The 17301-nt window shown below is 45.3% G+C and overlaps 1 protein-coding gene across 1 annotated transcript in view; it reads right to left on the bottom strand.

Annotated features, from left to right (window-relative positions):
• Positions 1-17301, bottom strand: part of DNAJC1 (DnaJ heat shock protein family (Hsp40) member C1) — a 92960-nt gene that overhangs the window by 7988 nt on the left and 67671 nt on the right. Inside the window, exons 9-11 of the mRNA XM_073581821.1 lie at positions 9575-9694; positions 2288-2336; positions 537-976 (exon numbers count right to left, since the gene is read on the bottom strand). Of these exons, the coding sequence (XP_073437922.1) occupies positions 537-976; positions 2288-2336; positions 9575-9694 (609 nt within the window). The remainder of the gene's footprint in view (positions 1-536; positions 977-2287; positions 2337-9574; positions 9695-17301) is intronic.

Below are 17301 nucleotides of genomic sequence, written 5' to 3'. Positions count from 1 at the left end.
ACACTAGTGAAAATGTGTAAATGTTTTGGAGGAGCCTTGTCAAAGCCCAGACCTTAATCAAAATGAGAATCTGTGGTCTGACTTGACGATTGCTGTCCACCAGAGGAAACCATCTAACCTGAAGGAGCTGGAGCAGTTTTCCTTGAGGAATCGGCAAAAATCTCAGTGGCAAAATGTGGAAAGCTCATGGAGACTTATCCGAAGTGACTTGGAGCTGTAATTGACTCCAAAATGAGGCTCTGCAAAGTACTGACTTTGGGGAGGGGGCTGAATAGTTAGGCGCACTAAAGTATTCAGTTATTTTGTTCTATTTGCTGTTTGCTTCGCAGTAAAAAGAAAACCAAATATTCACTTGAACTGGAGCAGCAACACTATTTAACCAGTCATGTCAAGGCACAAAAGACAGAAATGGATCATCATATGTGTATTTACCAGCAAAAAGTTACATTGTCAACCATAGCAAATAATGGCTGTTTTGTAATTTATTTTTTTTTCAGTGTGGGGCAATGTACCATGTAGCTACAGGTTCTGTTTACCTTGGATTTCCCTGGAACGCACTTGGCTATTTTATCCCATCGTTCCGCCGTGCCCTTTGGATACTGCTGCAGCGACAGTTCCAGGAGCTTCTGTTGGTTTTGAGTCCATATCTCTTCTAATACTCGACTTCGCTCCTTTTTTCTGCCTTCGTCGTCGCTGTCCCCCATTATTTCGGCCTCCTGCTCTGTATCAAAGTCTCTCTGCCGCCTGCTTCTGACCCTTTCCTCTGCCTCCTCTTTGGCAGAGAGGGCAGGCTCCATTGTTTTCGTAGTCTTCCTTTTGCGGGCTCGTGCTGCTGTCGCTGGGGCCTCACCCTGACAAGCAGAGCCGTCCCGTTCCTCATAATCAGGATCATCTTCCTCCCGCTGAGTGATTAGGCTGTCAGGTAAAGTCACACTCATCTTCGCAGTGCATTTCAAATCAGATAATCTAACGGTGCCTAAAAGAGACGGAAACAATCCGTATTATCTACAAAGCAAATGAAAGGTTTTATCACATCACACTATGGAAGACAACAATATTTCCGACGGTGTAAAGAATTTTTAGACTGTCCATACGCTTTTGTTGTACAAAAACGAACTTAAAGGGAATCTTGATTGGCAAGTTTCTGCTATGTAATCCGACAGCAGTATGAGTAGGGACAGAGAAGCTGATTCCAGCGACGAGTCACTAAGTTCACCGAGTGCAGCAGCTGTGATAAAATATCTCTCTGTATAATTATATATAATCACTGTTTTCTCTGCTGCAGATCTAGCAGAGCTCTGATTGCCGAGTCCTGTATGTCTCCACCCACATAACTGATTGACAACTTTCTGTGTACACTGTGCATAGGCAGAAAGGAAAGCTGCTTATCAGTGGTGGGATCAGGGTTGGACCAAGAGGCACGAGTCACCTAAACCTGTAATGATAATCTCCTGCTGATAAAACACTGATTTTATTTAAATAGCAACACAGCCCAGGAAGTGACACATCACTGGAGTCAGGGTCTCTGCCCCTACATCATGCTGGTCTCACATCACATAACAAAAACCTGCCGACATATTCCATTAAACGACCAACCGAGACTATAGTCTGGCAATTATGTCCGTTGGCAAATTTTTGCCCATGGTGGATCAAAAATACAAGTATGTGTCATCATTAGCTACATTGCACAAGCCTAATTTTTTTTTCCCTCCCCATGAACAATTGCGATGATCGCACACAATTGATTGGCCCGATTCTGACTGATGAAAAGATTTTTGGGTGCACGGTTAAATTCTTATTATCCCATTTCTGCAAAATAATTTAGAAACTCTAAAAACAAGAAGCCGATGGCAGAAAAAGACTCAAGAATTAAGAACACAAGTTATATTGATGCTTCTGTCGTTGGCGACGTCTACCACCGTGATAATCCAGAATATTTCCAGATTACAGGCATTACATGATAACTCTTTGGACAAAGACCATTATGTCCTATAATGAACCATTCTGCACTTTAACCTGTTCATTGCGGTTTCCAGTCGGTGAAAGTTCAGTAAAAGCTTTTTTGCAAATAAAACATAATTAAACTTAATAATACTTGTTACAAAGAGACAAATACCCGGACGTGGTCAAATAAAACCAAAATATTGACTCACTTGTCACTTTGGCGTTTCTAATTCATAATTTAACCCCCCCCCCCCCCAGAGTCTGGATTTGCTGGAAAGCATTTCAAGCCTCCCTATATTTTCCATAAAGAGCCTGATATAGTCTCAGTGCCGCTGATACGCACCTGGAGCATGGGAGACAAAATCCTTTGCCTGTTTTGCCTTTGTTGTTACCTATAAAACAAGGAAAGTTGATTTTAATAGCGTAATAACACATTATGGGAATTTGGGCTGCACGTCGGCTCAGTGGTTAGCACGGCACGTCGGCTCAGTGGTTAGCACTGCACGTCGGCTCAGTGGTTAGCACTGCACGTCGGCTCAGTGGTTAGAACTGCACGTCGGCTCAGTGGCTAGCACTGCACGTCGGCTCAGTGGTTAGAACTGCACGTCGGCTCAGTGGTTAGCACTGCACGTCGGCTCAGTGGCTAGCACTGCACGTCGGCTCAGTGGCTAGCACTGCACGTCGGCTCAGTGGCTAGCACGGCACGTCGGCTCAGTGGTTAGCACGGCACGTCGGCTCAGTGGTTAGAACTGCACGTCGGCTCAGTGGCTAGCACTGCACGTCGGCTCAGTGGCTAGCACTGCACGGTGGCTCAGTGACTAGCACTGCACGGTGGCTCAGTGACTAGCACTGCACGTCGGCTCAGTGGTTAGCACTGCACGTCGGCTCAGTGGTTAGCACTGCACGTCGGCTCAGTGGTTAGCACTGCACGTCGGCTCAGTGGTTAGCACTGCATGTCGGCTCAGTGGTTAGCACTGCACGTCGGCTCAGTGGCTAGCACTGCACGGTGGCTCAGTGGCTAGCACTGCATGGTGGCTCAGTGGTTAGCACTGTTGCTTTGCAGCACTGGGGGCCTGGATTCAAATCCCCCCAATGACTACATCTGCAAGGAGTTTGTATGTTCTCCCCGTGTTTGCGGGGGTTTCCGCCGGGTTCCTATCGTCAGCCATTGATTGGGGCACATCGCAGCTCCCTAAGACTCTGATTCGCCGTCAGCAAGCCACTACCCCTTTAGAAGAAGTGTTGGGGGGTGAACTCCGTTTCAGTAGTCACATTAGTGCTGGCTGCGCGCCAAGCCCATTGTCGTGAAGGACACGGGCAGATGTGAAAACCCAGGGTCAGCGGATTCTTGTGAAGACAAATAACTGTGATAAAGCAGCTCACGCCATGTTTCCACCAGCAGGCAGGAAAAATAATGCGTGTCAGCAGCCAATCATAGAATTAATAGGGGGTAGGAGTGAAATCCTCCCTCTTGACTGATCGCCTTACGATATTAAGTACACGGCGGTCAGCCCTAAAATAAAAGTTTGCCTCCATGAGCAGCGAGGCCGCGTGTGAGAAGTGTCCCTGCGGCTCTCATTCTCTTGCTCAGTTTGGTGAAGAGAATGGCTGCCAAAGATATATTCAAGCTGTGAGGCCCACGGAGAGGGAGGACCCCGGCCTCTGCATCAGAGACCAGGCATAAAGGAAAGGGGGTGCGGGGCAACAATCGCCCCAACATGGAGTAGAGGTGGCATGGATTAGCACCAGCAAAGTTGCTGATGCTTCGAGGCTGTGGAGCACATGGTCCTATGAATTTACAGCGGCCGCAAAGTATCAGGGAAACATGGCTACTTTCTGCCACAAATAGCACCACATCTGCCAATAGGCTGTGTCCGGTATTGCAGCTGAACTTCACTGAAGTGAATGGGGCCGAGATATGACCAGTGGGCAGGGACAGAAGTGCTCTTGGGACAAAGCAGCCATGTTTTTCTAATCCTGAACAATCCTCTTTAAGAGCTGGTCACATTTACAGAAACCGGCTCTAGTGCAATATTCCTTTACATAATGAAAATCCCCTATGAAACGTCGTCAGACCAAATTCTTACACCTGAATGCCCCTCAGCAGCAGAAAACCTCCTGACAGCAGATCACTGACCGTCCCGCTCGATTTCTGGTGGCATAGACATCACTGGCTTGTAACATAACCTACAAAAGCTGAAGCCAAACAATGGCGTCTGACCCTATAGCTCACCACTCATGGTAGCAGTCACGTACACTTACATACACGCACATTAGACCAATGTCAGGCGAACAGGCAAAACGGGCCAGCACAACAGTGTAATGTGTATGGGGGCCCCGGACAATGGTTTGCCGAGGATTTTAAGGGTCCGGCATAAGAGATTCTGGACTGCTAATCGTTTTATTCTCCTGGAGATAATCCACCGGTCGACATATCAGCCGGCAGCTTCCTTACAGAACTCAGGAGCACTTGGCAGAAGGAGCGCTCCTGTGTACGAGAGACGGACGAGATGGCTGCCAGCCAAATGATTATTCAGCCGACGGCCATCTAATGTGTATGGTGGGCTTTATTCATAGAAATCCCTGATGCTTTCACGCATCAGTCCAGTGGGCGGTCCTACTAGTGATTGAAAGCCATCTCTGCATGCATAGTCATACAGAGAAGCCTGTCACTCACCGAGTAGGACCGCCCACTGGACTCCTACACCAGGGATTGCAATGCATAAAATGCAAGATTTACTGAAACGTCACTGACCAGCTCCTCCTGCTCTATAACCTCCTGCCTCCAGATCAGATATTCTCAACATGGAAGGTTTCCTATAATCCACTCGCTAAATCCTGGTCAAATATTGCATTTAAGCAGGAGTACATAAACCAAGTGCAATATTTCTATGGCAAAGGAGTAACATGAAACTTAAGGACCCCAAGCAAAAATCTACAATTGGGCCCTGTGAACCATGTGCCATTAGCACGAGTGGTGCCTTCCAGCCCGATAGTCACATCTCACATATACTATGCTGTGTGTGATAAAACGGGGTCCAGTACAGGTGATCGAGATCCTAAATCTGAGTTCCTTCAAAACACACAAATCATGAAGGTGCGGACGTCACATAATTCACCCCGGATTCTCGAGATGCACAGCCTCCTCTTATGCCCCCCGGAATACAGCATGCAGCCATGGTCTACAACAGCTGTAGAGAAAAGTGGGGTAAAAAGCTTCATAACTAATGTAGAGCGCGTCTCGGAGGAGAAACACGATGCAAATGTCACATTTCTGTCTAATGTGAACGGCTTGGCAGTCGCAGGGTTTAGTGTTGCTTAAATTAACTTCTACGATTTCTCTTTGGAGACAAGAGGGACAATCTAGCTGAGCACTTCTGCTCACATGGCAAGGCTGGCCGGTAATTAAGAAAGTCGTCTTAAATCTATCCACCTGCCTGTTGTTTTCCTGCCTACCTGAGCCCTTTTCCAGGCAGCAGGCAAATCCCCTATCAGTCTGCTATCGCAACCTGAATGCAGGAGATTAGTAACCACAGAGAGCGGCAGAATCGGTTTACATCCTCTCGGCGAGGGAGGCGGACTACTTCACAAGTAGGAAACCCGAGAATTTGTGGCCTTTAATTTAAAAAACCTGCAGCTAATAATCACATTATGGCCTGTTTTGCATGTCAGACAGTTTGTGTTTCCTGTTATTTTTACAATTTAAGTGGCCTTTGTGGTTACAAAAATCATCTGGTGAAAGCTATAAATTAACATTGTAAACATTTTACCCGTGCTAAGAGTGTGTGTGGCCACTGTACAGTGGTGTAATGATTCACATATTGCTCCTTCCATCAGCTCCGCTCTACAAACAGGAGACTGAAGGGCCGGGGGCCGAGAATTTAAAGTAAATATGGTAGTCGAGTCCCAATCTGCTCAGCTCCTCCTGCTCTGCAACGTACTGCTCTGCAACGTGCTGCCCGCCAACCTGCTCTGCAACGTGCTGCCCGCCGACCTGCTCTGCAACATGCTGCCCGCCGACCTGCTCTGCAACATGCTGCCCGCCGACCTGCTCTGCAACATGCTGCCCGCCGACCTGCTCTACACCATGCTCAATATGATGGCTGCTCTATAATACTGATGGCCTAACCCACAAGTTTTTACTTTATTTTGTCCATTAGGTAGGTGTGCCAATTTATTTATATGAGCATCTCTGTCCAGTACCATAACTAGGACCAGTTAAATTAGGACAAGAGAAAGCCTGTGAGTCCTGCTTCCGTGCTCACTAACAGAAAGTCTGTGAGTCCTGCTTCCGTGCTCACTCAGAGAAAGCCTGCGAGTCCTGCTTCCGTGCTCACTCAGAGAAAGCCTGCGAGTCCTGCTTCCGTGCTCACTCAGAGAAAGCCTGCGAGTCCTGCTTCCGTGCTCACTCAGAGAAAGCCTGCGAGTCCTGCTTCCGTGCTCACTCAGAGAAAGCCTGCAAGTCCTGCTTCCCTGCTCACTCAGAGAAAGCCTGTGAGTCCTGCTCCCTCACACTCACAAAAATCCTGTGAGTTCTGCTTCACAGTTCCACTTACAGAAAGTCTGAGTCCTGCTTCCCTGACCACACACTGAGAAAGCCTGTGAGTCCTGCTTCCCTGACCACACACTGAGAAAGTCTGAGAGTCCTGCTTCCCTGACCACACACTGAGAGAGCCTGAGTCCTGCTTCCCTGACCACACACTGAGAAAGCCTGAGAGTCCTGCTTCCCTGACCACACACTGAGAAAGCCTGAGTCCTGCTTCCCTGACCACACACTGAGAAAGCCTGAGAGTCCTGCTTCCCTGACCACACACTGAGAAAGCCTGAGTCCTGCTTCCCTGACCACACACTGAGAAAGCCTGAGAGTCCTGCTTCCCTGACCACACACTGAGAAAGCCTGAGAGTCCTGCTTCCCTGACCACACACTGAGAAAGCCTGAGAGTCCTGCTTCCCTGACCACACACTGAGAAAGCCTGAGAGTCCTGCTTCCCTGACCACACACTGAGAGAGCCTGAGTCCTGCTTCCCTGACCACACACTGAGAAAGCCTGAGAGTCCTGCTTCCCTGACCACACACTGAGAAAGCCTGAGTCCTGCTTCCCTGACCACACACTGAGAAAGCCTGAGTCCTGCTTCCCTGACCACACACTGAGAAAGCCTGAGAGTCCTGCTTCCCTGACCACACACTGAGAAAGCCTGAGAGTCCTGCTTCCCTGACCACACACACTGAGAAAGCCTGAGAGTCCTGCTTCCCTGACCACACACACTGAGAAAGCCTGAGAGTCCTGCTTCCCTGACCACACACAGAGAGCCTGAGTCCTGCTTCCCTGACCACACACTGAGAAAGCCTGAGAGTCCTGCTTCCCTGACCACACACTGAGAAAGCCTGAGAGTCCTGCTTCCCTGACCACACACTGAGAAAGCCTGAGAGTCCTGCTTCCCTGACCACACACTGAAAAAGCCTGAGAGTCCTGCTTCCCTGACCACACACTGAGAAAGCCTGAGAGTCCTGCTTCCCTGACCACACACTGAGAAAGCCTGTGAGTTTCTAGTTCTACACCCATCAAAAATATAATACCACTATGGTGTCTCAGAGGCTTGCTAGGGCTCAAATCACAGTAAGGACACCTGCAAGGAGTTTGTATCTTCTCCCCAAGTATGTGTGGGTTTCCTCCCACACTCCAAAGACCTCCTGATAGGGAATATAGATTGTGAGTCCCTATGGGCACAGTAATGATATTGTCTGTAAAGTGCTGTGGAATATGCTGGTGCTATAGAATCTTATTGACCTGTTGGAATAAGATAAGATGACAGAACTCACCTATATCAAAGTTAGAAAGGGAAAAAAATTGCATTACCCCCATTGTAGCGTCTAAGGCCATGAGCTCAGTTATTTGTGTAGAGACACGGGATGGGGAAATAAACTGGTTGGCTTATGCTCAGAAAAGGCAGTGGGTAGTGAGCCCGGGGCGACACGCCGAGCACAGAAAATGGGTCAGGGAACAGATGTGAGTTAGCTGATGGGGAGAACGGGGGCTACAGGTAACCAGGTCAGAGGAACTACCAATACAGCAACCGCAATCTGCCTGATTTTCAGAATTTTGGCCAACAAGCAATTAACTGTTTCCGAAGATAAAACTGTATGAAATTATTATTTGTCCGTGTGAAGTGACAATAAATGATACGAAAGGTGCAGACAGACAACTGGCAGGTCTGCAAAGTGGAGGATCGCTTATTTGCAGGATGAAACATCTGTTCCTAAGAGTTTGAGAGAGAGAGAGAGATGGAAGGACAAACAACGGCGCTTCAATTCTTGCTCTATTGTCCAATTCTGGAAAAAATATTGGAGATTATGGAGAAAATAAAAATATCTACAGTCAGGTCGGCCGGGTGCTGTGTGCTACAAGATCTGTGCTGTTAGCAGATTGAACACAATACAACATCTTCACATAAAAGCTTGAGAATGTTTCCGCATTATACCAACAGTACTACACAGATATTGCTCCATGTGTTACCCAGTATCACTGCACTATCACCTTACTGCAGCAGCGGAAAGACTAAGATTGTAAATATTTACAATCTTAGTGAATTTGTATGGGAGCAGGAAGCAGGACACACAAGCACTATATTATTGGGCACAGAAAGCAGGACTCGCAGGCTTAGTCTATTAGTGGGCACGAACAGCAGGGCTCACAGGTTTATTCTATTAGCGGGCACAGAAAGCAGGACTCTCAGGCTCTATGTATGGGCAGAGGGAGCAAGCAAGAAAAGCAGGACTCACATGCTCTATGTATGGGCCGAGGGTGTAAGCAAGCAAAGCAGGACTCATAGGCTTTCACCATTAGTGGGCACAGAAGGCAAGACTCACAGGCTTATTCTATTACTGGGAACAAACAGCAGGATTCACAGGCTTATTCTATTAGTGGGCACAGAAGCAGGACTCACAGGCTCAATATATGAGCAGACAAAGCAGGACTCTCAAGCATAGCAGAACTTACAGACTTGCTGTGAGTGTGTAGTGGAAGCCGGATTTACAAGCTTTTTTGTTTGCTCGCTGGTAAAGTAGGACTCACAGGTAACATACGATCAAAGTGAAATGATATTAGTGGTTTTCTAGGTAGACAATTTTCCCATTATTTTGACGGATATTTCCTTCTATGATAGCGGGTTAAGCGCCAGGACTGGAGTTGTAAAATCAACAGGGACTAAATTAAGTTCCACCTCCGTTAAGACCAATACAGCAAAAACTGCATCTGCAGTTTCAGCGACGGGCAGAGTTCACCATATGTTTTACTTGAAATTAAAGCGACATTGAAGGAACCCTCACAGTCCCTGAAGGGGTTACTCGGAGCAGTATAAATGGCTGTGTTTCTGTGATCCGGTTACAGTAGCCTAACCCTGCAGCAGTGAAATCCCCGGTACAGCTGATCAGTTACAGCTGTTAATTGTAGAGCAGGGGACGAGCACACATCTGCTTCTCCCTGCAGTTAATGGGTCACTTCCAGGACCTAAAAGGCTCGTGGTCACTTTGAAAAGACAGTGTTGGGCTTCACTCCCGGCTGGCGGGTCGGCCGCCTCTGGCTGTCTTGTTGGGTTTCTCACTTGTGATACGTAAACTGAAATCAACTCACATCTGCCACCGATCGACCCAGTTCGTGTGCAATCTTGTCCCATCGGCCGGGGGTCCCCCCTGGGAACTTGGCCATGCTTCTTGTTAGCAGGCTCAGATCATCTTCGGACCATTCAGGGGACTACAAGAGAAAGACATTATAACACAGTTATTAATAAAAGTGCACGATCGTGCACTATAAATAGAAGGTCCGGAGTAGAAGAAACATAATAATGGTGCACAGACACAAAGGGCAGCTATGATGGAAGCACCAAGCGCTCATCCCCCGGGACAGGCAGTGGTGATCTAGGATTGCCAAGCTGGAGGCAGGATAGACATGGGGCCCAGTGTGACTATCGTGGAAGGGCCCACATACATCCGGAGCCATCTGTGCGTTAGTTTGTGTGAGTACTGATGCAACAGAGCTGAAGTTTCAGGTAAAGGAGTTGTTCCAACAGTTATGACCTCTTTTAAAATGTGTCCGCTGAAGCAATCAGGTGGACACCCCTGACCCTGCTCGGATACCTTCTGGAAAAAAAAAAAAAAAAAAAAAAAGAATCTAGACGGCTGCCAGGCAAAATGCAGCTAATAAAAAGAGGGGTTGGTTGTTTAATTTCCCAAAGGAGCACTGCATGGCCTATAAGTCTCCTTACACTGGCATGTCACTCAACAAGCAGAAACATTCCTCCTTAGAGTCTAGTCAGAGGCCTCTCATACGGCCAATTTAGATCTGATGCTTTGCGCTGAAAAGGGGCAATACCCCAAAATACGTGCCTGCAAACTGAGATTCTGGTTTGGTTTTTATCCTATATGATATGGCAAGGCTCGTTAACAATTAGGATTGCTACTAGGTGGAACCAGAGGTCACGTTCTCTTCCTTTATGAAGAGACAATTTACATTTTTAATTTCCCAGAGGAGAATTACATGGCCTCCAAGTCTCCTTGCACTGGCATGTCAGGCATGTCACTCTCCACAAGGAGACACGTTGCCCCCCTCAGATCTCATGCGTTGCACTGAGGAGGGGCAACGCCCTGAAACTCAGTGTTTGCAAATAGAGATTCTGGTTTGGCTTTTATTCCAAGTCATATGGCAAGGCTCGTTTATGGATCATTATCGACTTTTAGAATTGCTACGAGGTGGCGCTATAGTTCCAACTCCTCTTCCTCTCTGAAGAGGCAATTTGCGTATTTATTACAAGAATGGGGCCACCCCTGCAGAGCAGCCTGATGGAAGGGGGCCCTCCAGAATGCACGTATGCCTTAATAGGGCAAGAACATGGGGGTTGTCTTTATGCCCTATCTTAATAAAATGCAGCAATAAGTATCTGAACTCACATGTAATATTTAACGTACATCTATACATTTTCCCATTGTTTTTTTTTTCTCTTTCTTCTCGCAGCTGCAACATTATGATGTATGGGGGGGGGGGGGACACGTGTCTGAGAGGACGGTAAAGGCAGAGATATTGAAAAGCATAACCTTTACAGATAAATACCTCATCTAATCACCTTTCCTGATAATGAACAGCCATGCATCAAGCACTTTCATTACCAAGCCATCAGCACAGCACAGCAGTCAGAGGTGAGCGGCCCCAGGGACCATCTCCCAAGCTCCAGCAAAGCTTCTCCCTGACACTAATCCTCCCTGTCATTCTCCCACTGCGCTCTAACTACACTGACATCCGACGGCCGAACTGCAAAGCTTAACGGGGCCCTTCCTGACTTCTTTCGCCGTCTCCCCTAATCAATGGTTCAAGCGTGCTCTTTTCACATGTCCAAATGGCAGCTTCACTCATAATCAAAGAGCACTGCCCCCTGTTAAAGGGCTTCCCGAAAGGCTGGACCCATTTGCATTCATTTGCAAAGCAAACTACTTTTATTCACTTTGTTCTGCTATCAGCGATGCTCCCTGAAGCCGAGGAATTAGCATAAAACGCAACCTGCCACTTAAGAGTCAGCAAATAATGGCCAATGGCAGGCAGGAGCGGATCAATCACTCGAGTTCGGGTCCACGTCATCCTTTGTTCGTTTTATTTAGTGAAAAAAAAACACAACAACTCAAATCTATTCAGTCCCTGGGCTGCCGGCCTCATAGTTCACCTGCATATCACATCCACAGGAAGATCATAGGGTATTATATACATTATTTATACACTGGATTTATCTGTATTCTATGTAAAGGATTTGTTTTTAGTTTGTTTTCTATCTTGTAGCACTTAAGGCAAGGTACACGCTGCATCTGTGCCCACTGCCGGGCGCCTGCACTCAGGAGGTGAGCGCCCAACACCGGATATGGTCTAGATGGATACAAAAAATAATATTAAAAATCGCCATAGTGAAAGAACACACTGATAATGCACTGACACAGACATGTGACCGCTGCAGCCAATCCCAGATGGCAGTCTCGTCAAATGGTCATCACTGGAAGCTGGAGGTGGTCCTGGGATGTGCTGCCGACAGGACGTATAAGTTTATTACAGCATTGTGCGTGTGTATATAAAAATAGTTATGGACAACCTCTTTAAAGGGAATCTGTTTACAGGTTATTGCTATGCAATCTGAGCGTACCATGATGTAGGGGAAGAGACCCCGACTCCAGCGATGTGTCACTTACTGGACTGCTTGCTGTAGTTATGATCGAATTCCATGTTTTTTCTGCTGCGGGTGTAGCAGTGCTATGAGTGCTGAGCTGGGTATAACCCCGCCCATGTCACTGATTGGCAGCTTGGGGTGTACACTATCAGCAATCTGCCAATCAGTGGTGAGGGGTGGGATTACACACAGATGATCCTGACTTCCTTATATGCCACACAGTCCTGCAGTGATAATCTCCTGCTGATAAAACAACGATTGTATTAAAACTACAGCAAGCTGTTGACATCCTTGGAATCAGGTTCCCTGCCCCTACGCTATGCTGCTCTCAGATTAAAGAGCAAAAATCTGCTGACAAATTCCCTTTAATTCTGTGGTTAAAAAAAAAAAAAGTTTTGTTTGCTTTTTTATATACAGGGAATACAATTATTTACTAAAAGAGTGTTACTTCACTTACTCCAATGTTTTAGTGTTTACTTGTCATCTAGGTACAAAGACAAATAACGAGACCCATTAATTACGTTACATCAAAAGTAAAGAATGCTGCACACAAACCTTTACTGATCTAAAAGTTATGACCTCTCCTGTGAATATCCAATAATTTCTTTTAACCAGAATACACCAATAATTATCTAAGATCTCAGAGGATCCAAGGATCGCCCTTTCCCATTTCCCTCTCACCCCACAGACATGCAGCACCCATTATATTTGGCAACCGCTCAACAATTCATCAAGAGCAACATTTTTTTGGAAGCGACACAGTAACAACCCCACGGAAGTCTATGGAGACATGATGGGTATCAGTATGCGATTTAGTTTTATATATTGGCACGTGGAGATTTTACCTCTTAAAATGTGATCCTAAATAACACAAAAATAGAAAAAAAAATTAAGAAAAAAAAATAAAAATAAAAATAAAAAATACAATGCTCCATTAGATGCCATACACTGACACAGTGCCTGGCAGGGAGAGTCTGCCTACAGATCCGCACTTTCCTTTTTTAGCAGCGTCTCACTATAAATAGGAAATAGAATTTTAGTAAAAAGTTATTAGTAGATTAAATCCGATAAAAATATTATTGCAAATTATACGGCAGTCTCGAGGCAAAAACGGCACGTGTGAAGACAGCCTTTACTGCATGCACACAAAAGCCGAGCAGACAAAGCACTGGAGGGGATCGGCTTAACCCCGGCAGTGGTTACCAGCATCCTTACATAGGACAGAGCCTACTGTGATCTGACCAGCGCCGCGACCACGAGGGTGGCCCTGGGGTGAATGTTTCACTATGGAGCCAACTGTAGCTGTAATTTCAATGAATGCATAATGCACTTGGAAACATGTGCGTCCAATATTACTGAAACATTGGGAAAAGAAATAGTCAGTACCGCAGTGCAATGGGGGACACCACATGGGGAGAGGACAGCTGTCGGAGCTTCACCAGCATTCACATTCTGCATAAAAAAAAAGGGGGGGTGTGTGTGTCCAGCTTTCAGGTCGACTCTCCAAGCTGAAATACTAAATGAAAGTTAAGCACGGACGGGGCTTCCCGAAAAATAGAAAATTCATATCATGTCCCCCCGCTACAATTATAAGAAAATAAAACCCACATAATGGATACTGTTTAAAGGGAGGAACATGGCTGGAACAGTGATCCCAAAATCAGCCACGTTTAATTGCCATCTGTTCAGGACTTGCCATTACCTGAGCTCGCCTTTGTCTGTCTGTGTGTGGGTGTATACAGCGTATATATTATAGGTTCACCGCAAAAAAAAATAAAAAAAAAATAAAAAAAATTAGACAAATCTGAGCTGTTCTCAAAACACCGTAAAGAACATTGCTGCTTTCTTTTCACTCATGAATCCAAAATTATATAGAACATTTTACATAGACTTTGACAAAGAAAAAATCAACAGGGTCAAAAGCTGCAATCCCACACGCAATCTATGGACATGCGCGGCAATGTTAAAGCAAAAAAAAAACACCACATTTTTATTTATTTTTATTTATTTTTTAAAGGCAAGAACCGAACAATTTAATGATAGCATAATGGTTTTTTTTTTCTTTCTGGTAATTATGGTATCTTTATCACTGACAGATTGCTGGCGTTCAGCAATTGTACATTTATCACCGATCACGACAATTTGCTATAAATCTATTTAGTGAGAACCATGTTGTCTAATCCAGCTTCTTCTCTAGTGCACTCCCCAGTCAGTACAGGTGAAGAAATAATATACAGTGAGAAATTTCATTTTTACACCTTATGGAAAAACTTAAGGAAAGAAATCAGGTTTTGAGACAGATTGAATCTTCTAGACAAACACATATGAAGATTAAATCACTGTTTTTTTTCCAAATACAACAGATTGGACATTTTTTATTTTCTTTTAAAGACAATATGTCAGTAGGAGAAGCCCTCCTCATTCGTCTGTATGGGTATACAGGTCATAGGAAGTTAAATAAAATGACATCTTGATATCTGTGATCCGGTGTCTTAGGATCTTTGGGCCCGACATAGATCTCTCTGAGAATCTTCCCCCAGAGCTTATGTGAAAGGAGGAGCGATCAATGAGACATGTAGATCAAGAGAGCAGACTGTCAGTTATCACGTCTCACACGGGTATCTTCCCCTTTCATTTATAATCAGCTCTGGAGGCAGATTCTCGGGGAGATCTATGTCCAGCCCATAGATCTTAACCGCTAATTTACATATTAAGAAAAATGTGGATTTCTCTGGAATAACACATTGGATCTCATATCAATGTACCATTTTATTCACCTTCTTATGACCTGCATAATAATGATGGCTTAGGAGGGTTGTTCCTACCGACAGGTTCCCTTTAAAGGCATATAATATGCTAAAAAATCTTTTACGAAATTGGGTTTCATTAACATTTTTCCATCCTTTGGCTTTTACATGCTTTGTTGTTTCTCTGTACATTGTTGGCTGTGTTATGAGTTAACTGAGATTCCATCAGTGAGCTGATTATGACAGGAGAGTTTGTAACTTGCTTTGTTTTTTTTTGTATATTTTCTTGGGTTCCCCTCTCAGCTGATTTATGACCACGAAGTTCACCTTACACTTTGATGTGGTCAAAAATCAATTTAGAGGATCTTAGAAGACAGAAGGTAAGAATTAAAAACTTTTCAGTATAAAAGAGCACTGGCATAACGCATTCTGCAACCAGCAATAGACCGTGTAATACAGAGGCTATGAGGCAAAAGGGGCAACATTTTTAATGAAATCCAACAGCAAATGTGTTTTTTTTTAGCCGAATGTACATTTAAAGCAGAAATAAAAACTGACAAGAAAAAAACAAACAAATGTCCTTTAAGGAATACATCGCTCTTTTTATTTGGTAACAAATGCTTTACTAATATATAAATTCTAAAGCATGACATTTAAAAGGGTTACTCCCCTCTTGGACATCTCATACGCATGGGATTCTGGTGCCATCCTTCTTGAGAACGTACAATTGACAAAGCGCTAGTGAAAATTGCTGTGTAAGCGTGCTTGGCAATTTTTGGAATTCCCATGTAAATCTGGAGAACCGTGCATCCACTGGCCCACTGCGTGCAGCGCGTGCCCGGGCCCTGCTCTTCCCAACGATGCAGGTCTCAGCAGTGGGACCTTCAAGTAATAGACATTTTTGCCGCATCCTATGGATGGGTTTATAAATATCTAAGATGGGATAACTCTTAAGCCTCATCCATTTGCCACCAAAAATTATATATATTTTTTTAATGCTGGTTAACTTATTCCTGCCACATTTGTGGTCCAGTTCACACTGCAGGAATCGAACTTCTGGCAAGTATGTTACAAGGGGTTTCGGGGTTGGTGACATGCTTTTGCGGTCTTGGCCCATTGCACGAAAAGGTAAGAAGTCCTGGAGTATTTGGCAGCTGTCAATGGGTTACAGACGGAAGGATCAGGGCAGGAAAAAGCACCAGACTCAGCGCAGGTGGATCGGGAGAGCCACAAATTCCATCCAGTCCGACTGTGCAAACACTGCGGCATTCACGGGCTGTAACCTTGGGGGCCGCCGCGCAGCAGGACATATCCACATCTGTGTACAAGGAGCGGAGGGGCTTTATCAAGCTCCAAGGCCACTACATCCTTCAGATTTCAACATCTAATTCCTGGGACACACTTTGAAGGTTTTGTTCAAAGAGTATTTGATCTGGACTGTCTCACAGCTCACCATCATTAACCATTTACTCATCAGTCACCAGGAGAGGTTAGGAGAAGCTTTACCTTATGAGGAGGCTATGGTTACCATGAAGAGTGGGGTCTCTTCAGTCCCGGGAACGGGAGTTTTCATCATATTCTAGAAAATCCTTTATCATGAAATAGTAAAAGGTTACAGAGAAAAAAATCACCACAAAAACAGCATAGTGAATAGCGAGGGCAGATTCACCCCCAAACGGGCACCGATGAGCAATATACGGTTAACCAGATGATCGGTGCAGATTTAACAAGCCCAATGCATGTACCGGGGAAGCCGATCATTCAGGTCCCATATCGTCCACATTATAAACACGTCACCTGTCGCTGCCAACGACGAGGACTTTAAACGTAAAGGTTTGATGGGCAGACGGACAAGCATCAGCCGATCGCTGCCATCTTTACAAGGGCTGATGATTGGGGATGAAAAGTCTGCTCAACCGGCCGATCAGGTGACGAGTGCACTATATATGTATACGTCTGAGCCCGCCATCGTAGGCTCGGACACCGTATACACAGCATCATGAGGGTGTCCTATAGGGCAAGCATGTGATAAGCCCCGCAGTGATCCGGCACCGTACAGAAGCACTTTATGGGCCTCATTCATTATTTGTTATTTGCACTTGTCCTTTGTGAAGTTTTTAGTTTGTTGCCTTTTTTATTCTCTATATTTACCTTTCCATTTGAGCATTTTTTTTTTTTTAGTTCATTTCACTTTTTTATTTATTTTAACTTGGGCAGACTTTAGATTTCCCAGACATTTGGTCCCCATTTGCAAAAAAAAAAAAAAAAAAAAAAAAACAAACTAAAAAAAAAAACTTGTCGCTATTGTACTCCTGTTTAATCACCCCGGTGTGGTTTTATGTACGTCTAAATATCTTGCGCATGTCTTTGGGAACGTGCAAGTTTTGGATCTTCAAAAAGGTTAAAGACAA

The sequence above is a fragment of the Dendrobates tinctorius genome, unplaced genomic scaffold (genome assembly GCF_039654945.1).
Source record: "Dendrobates tinctorius isolate UK_male_01 unplaced genomic scaffold, ASM3965494v1 ptg000070l, whole genome shotgun sequence".
NCBI lineage: Eukaryota > Metazoa > Chordata > Amphibia > Anura > Dendrobatidae > Dendrobates > Dendrobates tinctorius.
This window is presented reverse-complemented; position numbering and strand designations above follow the sequence as displayed.